At 40.9% G+C, this 19,517-nt stretch overlaps 2 protein-coding genes across 2 annotated transcripts in view; both read right to left on the bottom strand.

Annotated features, from left to right (window-relative positions):
• Positions 1-8,903, bottom strand: part of LOC142970728 (potassium voltage-gated channel subfamily B member 1-like) — a 28,333-nt gene extending 19,430 nt beyond the window's left edge. Inside the window, exon 1 of the mRNA XM_076111148.1 lies at positions 8,349-8,903. Within this exon, the coding sequence (XP_075967263.1) occupies positions 8,349-8,903 (555 nt within the window). The remainder of the gene's footprint in view (positions 1-8,348) is intronic.
• Positions 8,904-11,206: 2,303 nt separating this feature from the next.
• Positions 11,207-19,464, bottom strand: LOC142970461 (prostacyclin synthase-like). Its single transcript, XM_076110690.1, has 10 exons — positions 18,496-19,464; positions 17,827-17,950; positions 16,814-16,989; positions 16,092-16,235; positions 15,474-15,601; positions 14,803-14,984; positions 12,601-12,754; positions 12,180-12,361; positions 11,656-11,807; positions 11,207-11,516 (listed from the first exon to the last, which is right to left on the bottom strand). The coding sequence occupies exons 1-10, from the start codon at positions 18,561-18,563 to the stop codon at positions 11,366-11,368; spliced, it is 1,461 nt and encodes a 486-aa protein (XP_075966805.1). The 5' UTR covers positions 18,564-19,464; the 3' UTR covers positions 11,207-11,365.
• Between the last annotated feature and the right edge of the window lie 53 nt (positions 19,465-19,517).

Here is a 19,517-nt window from a genome sequence, read left to right as displayed (position 1 = left end):
CTCCTGCCTTCGTAGAGAGGAGGGACTTCAAACACCACTACTATTTTAAATCCAAGAAAATGTTGTCAGTTGGTTGTTTGAACGTCTACATGCTGTCTCGTAGTGGTGGTGTATTTGTAGAATCACTTTTTGTCGTGTGTATTGTTTGTAAAAACAACCATGCAGCTCAGGTACTACCATCATTTAAACACTTTCTTCTTCACTTTCTTTTAAAGAAGCCCTTCTCTGCACACACAACAATACGCTAATGGACTTGAAAGGAAGAAACAGGCTGGTTTGAATTTGTGTGCTAAACCCTCATCTTATCCCACTTAAAATAGGAAGCCTACAGTAGATGGCCTTGATTCAACAGATGCTCATCATAACCGTTACAGTGAAACTGTGAATACAGTATATATTTTTTCGTATTTTCTTTCCCTGAGAATAAATCATGCTCAGTCATTCAGAAACAGCTTTTTGGAGAAATTCTATGCAAGAGAGAAGCAATTTTCCTGGCAGGGAACTGCTTCAATATAACTCGCATTAATTCAATCTTTACTTCAACCATGCAGACTCAGCTACTAAACAAGACTGAGCTTCCTCCTTTAACCGTCTCATATGACCAAAGGATGATTAAGGAGCAAAGACAAAGGGTAGATGCAAGTATAGGAAAATCAGTTGAGCTCTGGTACTGCAGCCAAACAAAAGGACAAAGCTCTAAACTTCCTCAGATACAGTGTGCTTCTTTACTTTGACGCTTAAGTGACCCTGGGATGAGGTGTACATGACAAAGGAAAATGATTAAAAATGCATGAGCCATCTTTTTGTTCTGCTATCCCCATTTGATGACATGCAGAGTAAAGCACATGGAGCACTTGAGTTTGGGTAAAAAGCCAGAAGAGCAACATTAGAGAGCAGTGTCATGTAAAGCAAAACGCTAAGAGATGGATTACATAGATTGAGGCTCGACAGAAAACAAATCTGCTGTCAGAAAATGCATTGTACTGACGACAGAATTTCATTGCATTATTCAGTCATGCCTGTCATTCCTGTACGGGGGGCTGAAACTGACCTTTTCAGTCTCAGCCTGCAGAGTGAGCGATGAAAACCTTGGTGTGGTCTGCAACTGTAGCTTAGGAAGTCGTTTTAGCACACATTTGCTTTGGGTTCTAATGTCTAACTCTCTGGAAACTGTTTTCCTCTGCGGGTGACCATGCGGCCTCACACCACTCTGTCTTCTTGTTCTCTCGCTGACAGGCCCATCTGAATAATGAATGAAGTTCTGCAGCAACATAGTCATGTCTCCGTCTCCTTGCAATTGACCTCTCACCTTTTTAAAAGTTTCACCAATGTGTGCGGATTATAAGGAAAGTCAGATAAGGCATTGTACTAAAAATAAAGCATGGATTTTATAGGTCTGTCAAACAGAGATATGCAGTCGGAGTGTGTGTGTGTGTCAGTGTGTGCATGTGTAGCATACTGTGTTGCCCCAGCTGGCTTGCGCGATAAGCTAATGTACTAGTTTACCTGTCTCCATGAAAACTGCAGGGCAATGGAGGGGCTACAGTAGCGTACCTCTTCCTGAAACCATATGGTCTGCAACTAGTAGAGGACACATCCGTACTATGATAAAACGCATTGATATTTAATTTGTCATTTGTTATTTTGACCCTCTCAAATCACAATATGGCAAAACCATATTTAAATCATGATATCCCGAATACTCTGAAAACAAGCCGAAACCAACTCGATAATTTAGAAAGATAGTAAGACTGAACCAGTAAAGTTCAATTCAAGGCAGTTCAATTCCTTTATTTATTTGTATAGCCAAATATCACAAATCACAAATTAGCCTCAGAGGGCTTCACAATCTGTACAGCACACGGCATCCTCTGTCCTTGGACCCTTGCATCAGAAAAGGAAAATGAAATCAAAACAAGGAGCTGAAAGATGCTAAAATGCAGAGGGGAACTACAGAGTCAGCCAATCATTTTTTTGTGGATGAATCATCTGAAGTGACATAAACCAAGTTGTACCCATTGTTAATAGCAATATTGATAACAGTTGCATTATGAGTAAAACATAGGGCATGACAATTATTTTTAATTAGAGAGGGCGTCTTATTTAACATCAATATGTGCAAAATCATATTGCTATTTTCATTTGGAAACTTTATAACTCCACATTTGATGATTTCCATATTATAACCTTAGATGGAGAATTTCATGCTCTCATACAACCCTGAATCGTGTACAACCCTCTCCATGCTTGGTGGTCGAACTCCAAAATGTAATCTTTTCAGGCATAGTTTCCCCTCCTACAATGTTGTCTGCCAATGAACACACAGGGGAAATTAAACAATGTATAGCCTGTCTGGGCATTAGGTCATTTATGTAGTCACATAATTAGTCAAATGCTAAAGAGGTCCAGAGGGAGAAGACAGTATCTGGCAGGCAAAGGTGAGCAGTCTGTCCATGGTGGTAACACAGCACATCCACACATGAAGGAGGCCATCAACAGAACATAATGTCCTAATTTAAAACATCATTCATTGATCATTTCTGAAGGAATGGAGGAGAAGTGCTGTTGTAAAACGTCTTCTCCATCTATAGCACATGTATTCTAGATCTCAACACATTGTAGAGTAGTTACATTGTTTTCAGTATCCGAGCTTGATAAAAAAGCCTGAAGCATCTAAAGGTCCAGTTGTCAAACGTATATGAAACTGGCTCCAATGCAATGTGGGAGCTCCGATTACAACACGAGTCTTTGAAGTCTCTGAGAAATCGTTTCAGCTTAGCAAATACGATGTGGAACACACTCTCACCAACACACAAACAATGTAATCCTCCTCTCTGCAGTCGGGCAGATATTCTCTATCGATTAGGAGCCACTGGGGCGGGACATGTTACTTCCTTATAGGTGAATTTCTATTCATGTGTTTCCACACACTGCTCAGACGGCATCAAAAGCATGTTTTAAATCAACAATGCTAATGTCTCTCTCAGTGTAGAATAGAGCTTCTTGGTTGCGACTGCACAATGAAGAACTTCATATGCAGCCCCAAAACAAAATAATACAGTAATCATGACTTAAAGCTGAGTAGAAACAAAAATGGGAAAGCATGCAAGCACTTTGCGGTTCCAACCAAAGCCTGTCAACGTGTCAACTTTTACATCTGTCACAAGTGTCAACAGACTCCAAAGTGAAAAAAAAGGGTATGGGCATTAAAAACAACAACAACATCAACAGTATATGGATGGTTTGTGTGTAGCGTGAGTGGATTACAACTTTAGTCTATTATTACTTTTTTCTGTGACTATTGTTGCTCAATACAACTCTTTGGTACATCCATGGATGTAGAGGGATCTGTCGGTCTGAGAGCTGACTTTAAAATGATAGAAAAATAATTTCCCATGAGTGTTATGGAATATGAGGATATAGCTATTATCTCTACGCATTCAGCTCAAGAGTTTTCAAAGTCTGAGACTGCGGAGCCTCATTATGATAACTAATGTAGGAACTAATGAAATATTTTTTCACTTTCCCCCCCCCCCCCCTTTTGGGGAGGCCCACCTCTCACTTTGAAAACCTCTAACTTAGATGAATAAAACCAATATATTTATAGAGTTCTTTCTATGTTTAGAATTCGTACAATAATGAGAGCTTTAATGCTGTTACTTGGACCTGAATAATGAGGAGAGAGTACAATAGAAGAAAACAGAAACAGGGAGATGAGGTGATAAGAGAGCAAGGAAGAGACGGAGAGACTCTGATTACCTCCGACCGTTTGTGAAACTGTCCTTGAGACTCCGTATAAGCCCACTTGACGATACATTGCACTGCAGTCAGTCTGGCAGCTGGGATACTGTCTGCCATTGATTTGATTTATGACTATTCAAAACTCACCCAAGCACAATGGAAGAGTTGCCGTCACCCGGCAACAACCCTTGAAAACAACTTGTGCAATACACTCGGTTGGATAGCATGCATGCCTAGCTACTAGCATAAACACACACACACAAATACAATAAGAGAACAGTGGGGAGGAAAGGAGAGACAGAAACACACGGTCACAGACAAGACTCTCAGCTCCGTTACTTCGGAGCCGCTGCTGAAAATAACAACAGAGACCATAACATCATAGTGACTGCTGCGTCTCCTCTGGTCCCAACGCTGTGAGACAGCGCTGGAGGTTAGAACGAGTGACTGCACTCCGGCCTCATACAGAGCTGTCAGCAGGCAGTGGTCTCTGGGAAGTCACATGACTGAGCCCCTCTCTAATGGCTGGTTAGGGTGTGTCCCCCCCATTCAACCCAGCTTGCCTTACATCTTAAGGTGTTTGCCATCGATTTCCCCCTCCAGCCATTGCCAGGGTGCACAGAGTTCTCTTCAAAAACAGCAAAGCAAAGTGCTAACAGTGAAGTCAATCAGGCATATCTGATGTGTGGCAAGAAGTGCAGTTAACTGCCTCTAGTCATGGCTGTCTTTGGCTCACTGAGAAGTTTCCTTGCAATTAGTTCGAACAGCCTCTGCGAAGGTACAAGAACTAAGTGTCAGTTTTTATATTTCGGTATCCTGTTCTGGACCAAAGCTTCAGCGGGAATAGAGAACGCTGCGAGGCTGTTAGGAGACAAGAACTCAAATTCCCAGAGTGCAGAAGTGTCAAAAGTCTTTTAAGTGAAAGTCTGTAAAACTCAACAGGAAATGAATAAGAACTTCCTCCTTTTCTGTTTGTAAGTTACCATCAGGGTCAGTCAACTTACCAACTACTATATATGTATGAGCTTTGGAGTTTATTTTACAAGATGGATTTTAAAACGCAGTAATTTGTGTTTTCAATATCTCACAGCACCCTCCATCTCATCCAACGCCAGGAACAGATTATCAATCCAATTTAGTTTGTTAGTGTTTTTAATTGTCTATGTTGCATCTCTTTGATATGTTGAATATTTTTGTTTTATTCTGTGTTAGCCTCCACATTAATTAAATGTAAATATAATCAGTAATTTGAAGAAAACAAATCACACAACATCATTTTCTCATCTTTCTAAGCTCTGAGATGTTGCTCATACCTAAAACAAAACCAAAGGGTTAAAAGAGGTATAATATATAATTCTAACCGATTCATACTGACTCCACAAAACAGAAGCTCATTTTGATCTACATTCTTGATGCCTTGACCGTGTGAGAGATGTGAGGTAAACTACGAGGCATATTTCTTTGAATAATCTAGTAATACTTTATTCTAATTTTGTAATTCAACTCTTTAAACAAATATTAAGACCTTCACCTGTGAAAGGTAATGTGATATTATACTGCGACATACCACTTTTGAAACTGCCTTCTCTTATATGGATAAGTTCACACAAGTCTAAAGCACCCGGAACCTGGTTTGAAATCTTATAAAATATTTCATCTGATTTGATTGATTTTGATGAGTTGACTGACCACCTCAAAACTGTAATCACATGATTCACATTTTGCTAAATCCTGATTGGTGCGTCTCCTTTCCTCCACTGAGCCCCGCCCCTTTTCAAAACCGATGAGACGAGCACAGACAAAACCGAACAGGTAGAAATCTCCTGTGAAAGAACCAAAACGGCTCTGACTGATGCAGAAAATGTTTGTGTTCATGTACACGACTCCATCACCGTAGTAAGCTGATTGAGAAAACCTTAGAGCTGCTGGCCTTTAAATACAACCACTTTCAGATGCCAAACCCCTGGGAGTGTGATTTATAGGGCGGCTGTGATCCCTCCGAGACTGAGCTGCACCTCAGGGAGTATTAAACAACAGCGGCATGCTTAGACATGCTGTGTTACATAGACTGGTTTCACTCACAACCCACTTACCCTTTCCTCCCACTCGGCTACGCTAAAAATGACAGCACACACTGCAAGAGCTTATCTTTTTTTAATGAAATGATTACCTGCGAGTTTTCCCAGAGTTTCCAGGAGTCCATATTGTTATTATGAATAATTTAGTGGGCAGACCCATGGTGGAAATGCAGACTCAAGTGGGTCTCAAACTGTTCAGTAACACCTCAACAATCCCAAGCAGAAAGACAGACTATCAAATGCTGCACATATGCTGTCCTTCACCTCTGCTTTGACATGATAAATTCAAGTCGAGAGAGTGCTGGTGCCCATGTGTATTTTTGGGGATGTTATAACTCCCAAAGGTTGATGATGAGGTGACATCTGGAGCTATAGATATTCTGGATCACACCGTCTCTCTCCGGCATTAAGTCAAGCATTATTAATGTGCAATTAAAATTTCATTTCAGCACTGAAAAATAAATGAGGCAGAATATGTGTTTGGGAACAAGCTATTTCACCGATGCAACCCTTCAATTAAGCCTCAGAAATAAGACTGCATTTAATGGCTGTCATTTAACTTCAATGTGGCATTTTAAAAAACAGTTTTCTGTCTCATATGGGAAAAGTAAACCACGAGGAGGAAATGGCCCTATTTGTCACTTCCCTTTCTTTTGTTCAAAAGTTGCTGGGCCCGTTAACTGTGCAGCACTTGTTTGTGTTCAGCTGATAGGAGTTCATGCGAGAACATTTTCCGAGGTAGGCCAAAAAGGTAAAATGAAGGGATGTATTTGCTTATGTCTGATAACAGGCCAATCTTCATCATTAATTATAATCTAACAGTTTTAAACATGGGGTTAACGTAAATTTGAACAAAAAACACTACATAACTACTTGGCTAGATTTTGTAATAAAAACATTATGGTTTATCTTAAAATGACTATGAAATTGAAACCAAACAAACGAAACAAAAGTACTTGGTTCACATGGTACAACAGTCTTCTTGGTGAAAGCCCTGTGTTTTCTGACCCATCCCCCACCCCAAACTCCCTCCTACGTGGACTCCGCGGCTTCATTTGAAACTAATTTGTGATACATCACGAGCAAACGTAATACACAACAAAATACGTTCCCTCAAATGTAATTCACAATGTTTTGTTGTATGAGGACATCATTGTTAGGGGACAGGGCTGGCATTATTACCAAAGGACCTGGTGTTTGTCTGTGTGGAGAGAACCAAGGGGCCCTGAGTATCATAAATGTAGCATGTCCTTAAGCAATGTGATTGCATATTTAAGAATTAAGAAATAATGAAAGCTTCAGTAATTAAAGGTCAGAGATAGATGAGCTGAATAAATGACGCAGCACCGCAATCGAAGAGGTGTTTGAAATGTCTTTGAGTAATGACTTGACCATGATATCTTACATATTTCTGTGCACACATAAGTTTAAACCAACGACACATGGTGAAAATATTCTAAATTGAATCTGAAAATAAAAGCTTGACACTGTCTGGTAAATGAGTGACGGAAAAGAGCAACATCTCTAAATGTGCAGATTCCCCAAAGAGTTATTGTATTGGTAAAATGCAATCGGGCAGTTGTTTAAAACATTTGTGATTGAATATTGACCCAGTCACATCTTTCCGTCAGTCCACTTTAAAATGCTGTTAATATGACATGGCATCATTGATCCAGCAAAGCGAAGTACTCTGGTTCCTGGAGTGTGAGCTATGAGCCTGTTAATGAGCTGGATGATTGACTACTGGACTGGGGGTGGCTAATGAAGCTAAGAGGCGGTGACTGTGGAAAGGAGGTCTAAAAATATATATTCTGAGCAGGAGAGTCTCTTGCAGTCGTGATATGGATTAAACTCTTAACACTTATTGTCATTCTTGTCATCCTCTCTGGTGTTGCCATTGAAAAATAAACATTCAATAACTACCCCAGGAGACCAGCATGCAGGCAATACACGTCTCAGGAACATCTGACTGAAACCAATAAAGGGAGTCAATGAAGGCTGTCATGTTTTCACCAGCAAAAAAGGCTTTTAATTAACTCACCAGTAAAAACAACACCTTTTCTTCTCAGGATAGTACACCTAGATAAGATTATTGATTTAAGTCGAGTAACAGTTTCCAAAGTTATACTATTCTTCAATACACACTGATGAATAGGCAAACATTTGCTGACAGCTTTGACCTTCACCTCTGAGTACAACATCTATTTCTCATTCTCCCTCTCTCATGAACTCCAGCTGCTCAAAGTGACAGATTGAAAGCACTGGATCGGATTTAAAGAAAGTCAGACATCAGATCAAACCAGTCTCAAAGAGCCTCTGGATATTGAACTACATTTCTTATGTTCCCTCTTTTCTCATTTTGAAACTGTTTTTCTAAATTCACACCCTTTTCATTAGGACCAAACTCTACTCAGCAACCTTCCCTTCCCCTCTTGATAGATACATCTTTATTAAAAACGTAAGTAATATAGACCTGTTGGTTGAATGTCAATGCTATCCTCTCTCATGGTGGCTGTGTAAGGACATTACCTTAGCAGCAAATGATGAGCTTGGTTTCTCCAAGAGGTCCCAGAGCTTCTTCCTCTTCTCGGAACAACATGTGGTTGTAAACTCCTCTCCGACCGTCTCTCTCATATTCTCGGCCTCTCTCTTCAGCTCCTCGTTCATCTGCTCCTTTTTCTGGTGGTACCTGGCCTGGCAGCAGGACTCCAGGTAGATCTCGTCGATGCCCCAAAAGTCCAGCTCTTGACTGAACGAGAGGGCGCACATTTCCTCCATCATGTGCAACTTCCCGGTGCGGTAGAAGTTCAGAATGGAGGTGAAAGCGCCGGGGTGTCTGTCGAAAAAGTACTCGCTGTCATCCAGGCTGTAGTCGTCGCATACCTCCATGATAGAGTCGTGGGTGTTGCAGTCCCTCAGTTTGCCCAGTCTTGTGCGGGGCAGCCTGTCCAGCGTTCTCCACAGGACTTCGTGGAGAAGGCCCCCGACGTTGAGTCTCACTCGGCGGGTGTGGGTCTTGCTGCGGATGATGTCCACGGTATCCGGTGGCAGCAAGGTGGCCGACGGAGGCTCCGTTTTGATCATCTTCACTCAAGTCACTCAAGTCTCTCTGTCTCTTGAAAAGACTGGAAGATAAAATCCAGCAGATTAAGGAGACATGGTCCTGTAGATGACCACATCAGGGCCCCCCTCGTTTCTTCTTGTGGCTGTAATACAAGAAAAAAACTAAATTGAAACGCAGTTGAACAGCCAGTGCCAGTGTCCTACAGTAGCAATGTCAGGTGGTTTATCCACTCATCAGAGAACCAAATAGATATTTTAATCAGCTTTGAGAGGCACAGCCGCTTTTCTTGCTGACAAGGGTGGCGGTGGGGGGTTGAGAGCCGGACCAATGATAAACTGGACTCCACTTGTGAGCGCTGGCCGGTGCTGAAACGCCTGTCTGTCACTCTGCAGACCCTGTCTGTCGCTGTCCGCGGACTGTGGTACTGAAACGTCTCAGCTCGGTATGGGACAGCGATCAATCCCGATTCAAAGGCGGAGCAGTCGAGAAGTACTCAAGTGAATGTGTTGTTATTATTATGACTTCATGTTGAGATGGACTGATACTAAAACCGATTATCAACTTTGATTTACAGCCCGTAAAACATTATATCCACCCGTGAGAGCCTGTACTCGAGTTTCAATTGACAAACAATTAGAGCAGTTCTTAAAGTTAGCTGGGCAAAAATGATCTAATAGCTACATTATTTCGCGAACATTAGAGTCATGCAAAACAACTGCATTTTCGGGAAATATATGAATATTCATTGGCCGACATGCGCTGGAAATCAAAGTAGTAAATATTGCAATGGTGGTCAGCAACGCCAAATAGAGATACAATATCAAAGTGAAACCAAGTGGGCTATAGCCTGTAAAAAGGAAACCTGACATGAACACAATGAAGAAATAATTATACATACGTGTCTCCCGTTCATCCCGATTCATCTCATTGACGGAAATCAGCGTGTCAAGTGTAAACGCGTACAAACTTGCTATGCCCGTGCAGGTGTCCGGTGCTCTGCTGGGAGCTGGTGGAGGCATCATGAGCTACGTGGCGACACGTTGTAAAATATAACTGTGTATCACCGTGTCCAGTCCGCCCTTTTCAGCCCCTCCTGGAGCGATTCAACAAGTAGACTGTTAAGAATAGCCGGGAATACTCTCGGTACCTCTCCTCTCACAGTGTGAGTGAGCGCTGGCCGGCGCCTGTGACTGTGAGCGGGATCCAGCAGGGGGCTGATTTCACTCATGCTCCTCCAGAGGCTGCAGCCCGCGTGAGTTTAACCCTCGCAGGGCCAGTGAGCCACGGCTCAGTGCATTGACATGGTGTTTCTGCTTTGTGGAGCCGTTTTATAGGCCAGTAAACAATATTAGGAACTCGCATCTTTGGCCAGAACTTTTTCAAAATGATTTAAAGAAGGTACTATACATCCACAACGATTACTGCAAAACCGTAATCCTATGTAGATTGTTATATATGTTTTAAATGTATTATTTAACATTAGAACATGACTTGTATAACATAAATTATGTAATGTTTGTAAAATTGCTATTTTCCACTCGTAGTTGCTTGGCAAGTAGTTCGATTAATAAGCTAGTACAAAGAAGAGTAGCCAATAAAAGAGTACTAAGGTAGTCAAAAGTATCAAACACCCCCAAGTAAGGCCACTAAACACACCATATATCCCCACGGGCCACACATTCAGCCAACTACTAGAGACAGACCTACTGTAGTGTCATAGTGATCTATTCTTCCCTGGATGGTAGCCTGTACATGCTTACTAAACTGGTAAGCAATAAGGAATACAACATCTGATATCAGTCTGTGTAATAGTAAAATCAGTCTTGGCAGAGACAACCCAACTGGCACACAATCAGGCTCAGTGGGAAACGTATTAGTTGATCCACACAAAAGGGCTCAACACACACATGATTGTGCCCCGGCTTTTTGATGATGTAACTAAAATATGAGTAGAAATAAGAGCGTGTTCTTTGTCGTTTCTCTGCAAACTAGCACTCTACCTTACAGTCTGTGGTCCAATGTAGATCTGCTTCTTCTAGTAAGTGATCAGTTTCTTTCCAAACGACATATAAATCTAAACTTTCCACTCAGCTTCACTGTGCAAACAGCAGGCATGTGTCAGTGTGACAGATGTGTGGCCGGCTCTGTTTACAGTACAGGCAGTCCGCTCATTACGCTCATGCTCTGTATGAAACCATCCTCCAAAGCTGAACTTCTTACAGCTTCTAAAATTGTAGCTTCGTACATGTTTATATGACTGTAATGGACTCACCAATCATTTTACCCAAAAACTCTTCAAAAATTTGACAACACAATATTATACACAATGTATTTTTTACATTTATTGATAAATAACAAAATAATGACATATAATACTATAATATAAATATAGAATATAAAAGTACAAAGGGCCATATTAACACTATAAACAATGTGCATGTGTTGAAAGGTGCATAATGTGTAGTTGCTTGCTTTTAAACACCTAGTTTGTATTCCTAGGTTTGTATCGGACAAGCAAGTCCCCCTCCGGTTGTAGCATCCCAAATCCATAACGACTGGCATTTACCTCCGGCATTTGAGCATTTGGGTCACGCAGCTCCAAATCATAGTTCGTCAACACCATGTAAACAAACCTGAAGAGTAAACACGGATGAAACAGGAAATTAGAAAATTCAAACCGAACTTAAAGGTAACAAACTCCTCCAGTGTAGAACATGTTGAGGCCTTGACCGACTGTAAAGTTACATGGTGCACTTATTCTAGGACACTCACTGTCTGATTGTATTGATGGCAAACTGCTTTCCCACACAGCCATTGGTCCCTGCGCCCCATGGCATGGTGTAATATTTCAGCAGCCTCCCTCCTTTATAAAAATCTCTCTTCACTGATCCATCCTGATTCAGGAACCGATCGTACTTGTATTTCTGGAAAGAAAACACATTTAGAGATGCAAGCTATTAGAAAATGCATTCATGAAACTTAGCTTAATCAAACCGTTTAATGTCTGTTTGTTTGTCTAAGCTCGAGTGTTACTTAATGCAGCCTAACTGCAAAGTCCTTCCCATGCCTATTAGCCGTGTTTCTGTTCCCGTGCTCAGCTAATCCCTCAATGGTCCACTGGGTTTGACCTCTCACTTGGTAACACAGGGTCAGCTTTGTGTAGGCGTCAATTGCACCTAACATAAACAACTACGCTAATTAAATTTAAGCCTGCCTCCAATAGTCCCAAAGACAATTACTACTACTCCTGCTGGCAATACAGGGAGTTTTTTTTTTAACAAGACAGGAAAACAAACCTGTGGCTCGTGGTGAATCTCAGGGTCCATTTGAGGGCTGTTGAAGGGGAACAAACACACCCTGTCTCCTTTCCGTAGCAGGTACTCTTGGCCATCAGCCATGTGGAGGCACTTTTCCTGCACCACCTCTCTGGTAATGAAGGGGGCAGCAGTGAGTCTAAGTGTCTCTTCCAAGACGCTATCTGGAGAGGGGCAGAAAAAAGTGTTGTTAATAACAGCAAAAGAGCAGCGGCTTTTGCCCTCATTTGCAATATTTCTCTTATTTGTTTGCACTATATATGCACATAATGTGTAATATTCAAGATTTCTTGAAATGTGAATGCAGACTTTAGTTTCCACCTCATCTTACTGACAATAAGATCAACCTACAGTACTACCAATACATGTTTCTCTGTTAAAAAAGCTGGGATCAAGCCCTCACCAAAGACAGGTGTGTCCACAGGTCTGTCCAGCGATGAGGTCTCTGAGGTTTCCATCGTTGAGATCCCGCTGAACTCCCTCTTCACCGCTGCCAGAGCTTCAGGATTTGTCAATAAGTAGCCCAAGAGCCAAAATGCAGCAGGACCAACATTACCCTGAAAACAAACAGAGACTCTCATGAAGACAATGAAGGTTGTCTCTCTCACTCTGGCGTTGCATAGTGACGGCGCAAATGAGAACATCAGAAGACAACCATACTGCTCACATCTATCTCTTGTTAGAGTTGCAACAAAGCATATATTTCAATGAAAGTTTACTTAAATTAAATAAAAAGGTTGAATTAATCTTAAATGCTGGCGAGGTAAAAACAGAACAGCTTCCTTTTGTGTGTCTGGGATGAGAGCAGCCATCTCTGGATAGTCTCACTACTGGCAAAGTGCGGTAATGGTTTACTTAATAAAGAAAGCCATTGGAAACCTGAGGTCCCCTGCCGTCCGCCTGCATCCAAAGGAAGGACAAGCTATGAAGCTATTTAGTTTTACAGCCAACTGAGGCGCTGTTTGCCAAGAGTAGACACATTAAATAGTGCACACTATGGAAATTTAACACAGTGAATCTATTACCATAGAATTGCCTCTTAAGTCACTGCAAATGCACCACAAAGTGTATTGAATGCTTACTTTAAAATACATAAAGACATTGCTGATGATGGAACTTGTAAAATATGCGCCACAAGAACAAGACATTATCCAAACTTTTGGCAGATGTATCACAGACCTGAGTGTGGGAGAGCTTCTAAATAATTCACTGTTTAAACTTAATAATACTATATTGACTGTGATTACAATACTGTTAGTCATTACCACAATAACTGTCCAAGAGATCCTCTGTATGCCATGAAAACACATGTTAAATGCTCTTACTAAACTTTTAGGGAAATATAAACAGTGACTCCGTGACAACGAAAAGTTATGACTCAAAACTTGTAATCAAATGGAAATAAACAACGGTGACAAGTGCAAAAAAAAAAAAGGATGAGTAAGCAGCCTGCAGCGTAAGTCAAATGTTGATGTAAACGTCTGATTAATGCCTTTGATGCAATAAATCCCTCCAGCAGGCTGTAGGCGAGACTGTGTGAGTAAGAAGTCAAGACCAGTTCGAATCGATCTCAGGGGAAACACTGTGAAGTGTGAGTACTGTAGTGAAAACCATCATTTAAGTTGCCATTTCCCTTTTATTGACGCAAGAAATAGTCATGACAAGATTCAGCCTTTTGAAGTCCATCACATTGGAACTTTGTGCTCCATTACAATCGTCTACCTTTTGTTCCTGAAGACCTTTCATGGTTTTCCCAATCAAAGGCAGAATAACTGCTGTGAGAGCAGAAGTGAACAGCGCACTCGTGTGCTAAGTAAGAGCACTGCACAGTGGTGGAAGAAGAAGGCCCACTCAGACTTTTTACTTAAAGGAACAGTGCGTAACATATAGGGGCGTTTATTGGCAGATATTGAATATAAAAGTCATAACTATGTTTTAATCAGTGTATATTCATCCAAAACTAAGAATCGTTGTGTTTTCCTTAGCTTAGAAAAAGCCGTTTATATCTATGTAGGGAGCGGGTCTTCCGCCATCTTGTACCGCCATGTTTCTACAGCAGCCCAGAACGGACACTAACGAAACACTGGCTCCAGCGAAAGCCCTTCTAAAGATCGTAGTATTGATAAGGCCTGATGTTACAGGTGCTTTTTATTAGTACTTTTTAATGTCGTTTATCATCAGCTGCAGCACGTATCTGCTCTGCTCTCTCTGGCTGAGCTACTCCAACTACACACATCCTTTAACAATGTTTTATTTTTTTTATAAGCCTGTCATTTTGTTTTAGTTAAAATGTCCATCTGCAAAGTACCCAGTAACTGCAGCTGTCATGTGAAAGTAATGGAGTAAAAAGTACAATATTTTCCCTCTGAAAAGTAGTGGACTAGAAGTATAAAGTAGCAGAACATTGAAAGAGTCATGTGAAGTACCTCTAACGGTACAACTTGAGTAAATCTACTTGGTCACCTCACAACACTATAGGGACACCACAGACACTCAGTTGCACAAAGTTAATCCAAGCAGACAACTTTCCTAATCTATAGAGATCATCATCAACTGAAACTCTTGCTTTGCACACAAAGAATGCTTCTTCTGACGTCTGACTCACCTGCGTGGCCCAAAGTTGCATCAGTACAGCTTTCTTCTGCGTCTCTTCATCGGCCCCCTCGTCCTGCAGGAGCCGCCTGTAGTCGTGAAGCCAGGGGCTCGACCCCGAGGCCTCAGTCACACCTGCTGGAGCCAGAAGCTCCCACAGCCTCTGACGAACACTCTGGGCCGTCCTCTTCTCCTCTGTCACACAGATAAACATCACACATAAGTGATCGAGTGACTCACAGGCAACATATAACCAGTTGAACTCAATGTCAACCAAAGTCCAGATACATAAACAGATATCATTGTGCAAAGGAGGTGTGAGAGGAACATTATTTCAGGTATGACAAGCAGCACTGGAGGAGGCGTGCATGATATTGTAATTGGCTGACTTTCCTGTGAAGTATGGGAGGAACAAATGCAATTCTAAACAATGATACAGCACACAAGGAATAATGAAGCCAGATGAAAATAATGTGTACGCAGTGAGCTAATAGTACAAGATACATCACAGTCTGTGAAAGACTTTGATGACGAATTGTGACAGACAGAACTGTTTCGTCATTCAATACGTCGCAATGCTTTCAGGCTGCCTGACTGAACCCTCTGAATAACTCATGAAGAATATCAGTGGGCACAAGGAGTTTTGAAGCATTTCATAGTGAGAGTTGTTTTAAGCGTCACTACCTGGCTTTAGTGTGCCCCTCGCCATTTTGGTTAAGAGACCATCGAACTTCTTGTACTCTTCATAGACACTCGAGGGGTCTGTGCCGTTGTTGTTCTGTTCTCCTCCAAACAGCGTCAGGTACCCCGCCCTGTAGAGAAAGGAGATTTGTTTTGCCTTGATGGAAAAATAACCAGCCCCCACAGTTTTTCCCGTTTGAAAGCACACAAGCGATCCCCTTTCAACTGGTAGTTTTCCACAGGGCCGCACAAGGTGCAGCATGTCCTTCTGTTGGATGTCACCATGTCACAGGAAACATTAGCCCCATATACAGTGTCACATTCCAGATAACTGCTCTCCTCTTTGTTTGATAGTGATATACTTCATATCATGAAAGATATTTGGATTCACATCCGCTCGGCATAAAGGTTCGACCGGAAAGGTGACCTCGAACATTTGTGTGAAAGAGTCAGCCTACATTTTTCTTGCTGTGTTTACAAAGTAATGACTGGTGTGTAAACTGTTTATCTGAAAGCTTTTGACATGAATGCTTCTTTTAACATAGTTAGGAGTGTGTGTATGTGTGTGTGTGTGTGTGTGTGTGTGTGTGTGTGTGTGTGTGTGGGTGGGGGCATTCGTACTTGAAGAGTAAGCTGTAAGAAAAGTCAAACAGTCCCTCCTCTTTCCAGTCTTTCTGGTTCTGAGTCATCTCAGCTTTCAGCAAGGCCTGCAGGTGTCTGCTCAAGGTGCTGTTCACGGCGGCAAAATTAATTCCCAGGAAATGCCTGCAGACACAAAACGTTGCGGTGAAGAAGTAAGAATAGGTTAACTGCTGTACGATGGAAGTAGAACCCTGTAAATCATATCACACTGATGACATGGTGGTGTTGACAAACATTATCAAAGCTACTTGTTGGCTTGGCTGCCTTACATTACCTAAGGTAATAGAACTTGGGTTTTATTTTTAGCAAATTTGGGTGAAGTGGTAGCATGATGAGCAAAGAAAAGAGGGGAAAACTGCACACATATAACTCAGATGCAACCGAAAGAAGGCAGTGTGCCCAAACGCTGATCCTTAAAACAAGAAAGATTGCATCAAGTGTTTGGGTTTTCCCTCCTTTCTTTGATGTGTGCCAGTATTTTATTAAAACAGGTGTCTGAGCAATAGCAAAACAAGAAGTCCTAAAATTAGATTTCCTAAAATAGGAGGGGTGTTTTTCAAAAATATCCACAGCCATACTATTCACGAAACTCGAGTGGGAGGATTTCCACAAACTATTATCGCTTCCACATTTCTATGAAATGAAATTAAAAACATACACTACAAGCTTTCAGTTTGGAGTATAAACTAATAAGGGCATACTTCTTCATCAACGCATTGGCTTTAGCCGGCTGGTGATGTGGGAGCCGCAGGTTGAAGATCCTCTCCATGAGCACCTGTGCATAGCGAGTGAAGTCCAGCGAGTCGGAGTCATTGATGACTGTGTCGTACGAGTGCGGATCCAGCAGCACCGTCACATAACGTCCAGCAACACGCACCTGTACATCATCAGTGCCAAAGGGAGAAACGTATGAGATATAAACAGCTATAACTCTTTCTGCAAGCATTTCTGAGTGCTTAACTGTTTTATAAAATGTAGTAAACACAGTTATACTATCTTATACCACAATACTTATATGTCTCTTATATCTTAACTATGTTGTCAGTCTTTTATTCTTTAATGAATATGTACAAAACTCGGGATCACATTTCTTGGAAAATAATTTGATAGTATCACTTACATGAAACTTTGTATTTTGTTTCAGGATCAAGTCAAGAATCATAGTATATCCTGATATTATGTTACTCTATCGGTAACATGCTGTTACATGAATATCAACATATTCTTCAATCTTTAAAAAGTATTCGACAGTAATATTCGGACAGGTACGTTTAAACTCTTCCAGATTAGATTCACAAGATAAAAACAAGCACAAAAGTCCGATCTTTCTAATTTACTGCCCATGACTTCACTTTTCTCCTCTAAGCTTTGCATTAAAACTGACCACCAAGCATTTGATAATAATAATAATGAAAATAATATTTCATCAGAAAATCCTATTCATAAAATAAATTCTTGATTTTGGAAACAGCTGTTGACAAAACAATCTGACCTCCAAGTCCATTTAGTAGCTGAATCTTATTATCACATATAGCTCACATTATCTTCAATTGGGAGTTGTAAATTTCCATTTTTTTCTGAGCAGTTTAAGACTTTGAAGCTAAACCTTTACACAAATATGAAGTCCTCAAAAGTACTCATAACAAATGAACATGTAAGTATCTACAGAGGAGACCAATAAATGTGCACCATCTTTAGGTTTTCTTCTACTCACTGTGAAAATGTCACCGTGTTTCAGCTTCATTCGGTTTAAGAACTTGAAAGCATCTTTTCCAAACTCAAGTGCATGGCCTAACCATGGGATGACTCCTTTATCTAGAGGAGGATCACTCTTGGATCTAAGAAAAAAATGAAAGAAAAGTTAACAAGAAAAGTTAAACTGACTGTGTATTTGATGCTCATCCGTTTATTTGGCACTTTTATCTTGACTGACATGACCGTTTCAAAGGTGGGGACACAACTAAACAGTCCTGGACAATAAACAACACAGTGATTCTATCTCATTGGACACAGTCAGTGCAGTCTGTGTGTGTATTATTAATTATTAGATAATTTGTAATTGTTTTCAAGGAAAAGAAAAACCAGTAAAGCTTCACAAGAGAGACACCTTAACACTGTAGTTTAACCACATTCCTCAGACTGGAGAATGAACCTGCTATACAGTAAATCACAATGTTATTAGCGAGGCACTCCCGAGACGTAGCCTCAAATGGATTTTAAGTCACCCATGAATTTACTTCACAATTGACAGCACAGTTATTACGAGAAAATAATTGACAAGAGCCCAAAGGGAGTATTTACGCAGCGTTCCTTGTTGTGGCAAATATTACAGTATTTACAACATGTACACAGGGCAATACAAGTGAATCAAACAGTAGCTCACCTCGATCTGTGTGTGAGAATAAAATAAAGTAGGACAGCTTGCCCAAGCAGGAAAATGGTCCAGATCATCTCGTGTGTTTACGTTCCTCGCCGCGCAGTCAATGAAGTCCCTTCAGCGCTCACATGGCTTTTATGAGCTCACAATTACGTCAGTGTTTTGCCTCTGTCATCTGTCATCACATCTGCATACTGCTCATCCAACTGAAATATAGTTGGGTGGACTCGCTGACAGCATGCCGGTAGTCATGGCTCGTTGACTTTGATTGACACAAGAAAATAAAAGGGTATTCATTGAATTCCTCGTAACGCACGTCTTACGGGCTGCTTTGTTCCCGTACCAGAATATATGACCTAGACAAAATATAAACTATTAGCATTATCCTTTTAGTATTCAAATGATGGGGAAGTATCTGCACTTATATCTGCCTGACTTTGAAAAAAATGTTCGTGCTCAAACTATATCAATAATAGGCTATAAATTCTGTTTACAGATTTAAAACATGGCATTATTCTCCCATGTTATAGTTCATTCCTACCATCAAGACCCGATTCATATTCACCGCAAAACCTTCTGTCCGTCTTTGTTTAATAGTTTCATGACAGTTGCTTTTTTAAATTGTTATTCGTCATAACTGATTAGAATGTGTTCTCCCTGTTTGGGAATAGTTGTTCAAAGTTATGCAATGGTTTACCAAAAGGCTAAAGGAAGTAGGTTATAACCCTGCATGCAAATGTTCACGCACACCACAAGTTATTACTGTCACTCCCAATTACTTCCCCTTTGGCTCAATATCGGATATCATTACGTGTCCCGTCCTGTTGTGTGTTCAGGTCAGCACGTCATATATGGAGAAATGAAGGAAAAACACTAGAGATGTGCTGGCTGGCAGGTAGACCTTAAAGAAAGGAAGGACTCATTCTGTGAGGCGTTCACCCGCTGTCTTCTCTGTAATATATAAAATAATAGTGATCATAACACATAATGATAATACCAACATTAATACAAATAATAATAATAATGGT

Source organism: Anarhichas minor, unplaced genomic scaffold (assembly GCF_050575085.1).
Source record: "Anarhichas minor isolate MPS153535 unplaced genomic scaffold, ASM5057508v1 ptg000043l, whole genome shotgun sequence".
Classification (NCBI taxonomy): domain Eukaryota; kingdom Metazoa; phylum Chordata; class Actinopteri; order Perciformes; family Anarhichadidae; genus Anarhichas; species Anarhichas minor.
This window is presented reverse-complemented; position numbering and strand designations above follow the sequence as displayed.

Bases quoted from the DNA above. Each gene is read 5' to 3' on its own strand.
- LOC142970461 (XM_076110690.1), bottom strand. From the start codon at position 18,563: ATGATCTGGACCATTTTCCTGCTTGGGCAAGCTGTCCTACTTTATTTT. The intron at 15,602-16,091 runs GTACGAATGCCC...CTTTCTCTACAG, and splicing joins TCTTACAGCTTACTCTTCAA to GGCGGGGTACCTGACGCTGT. The intron at 12,362-12,600 runs GTGAGGGCTTGA...GCCCCTCTCCAG, and splicing joins TGTGGACACACCTGTCTTTG to ATAGCGTCTTGGAAGAGACA.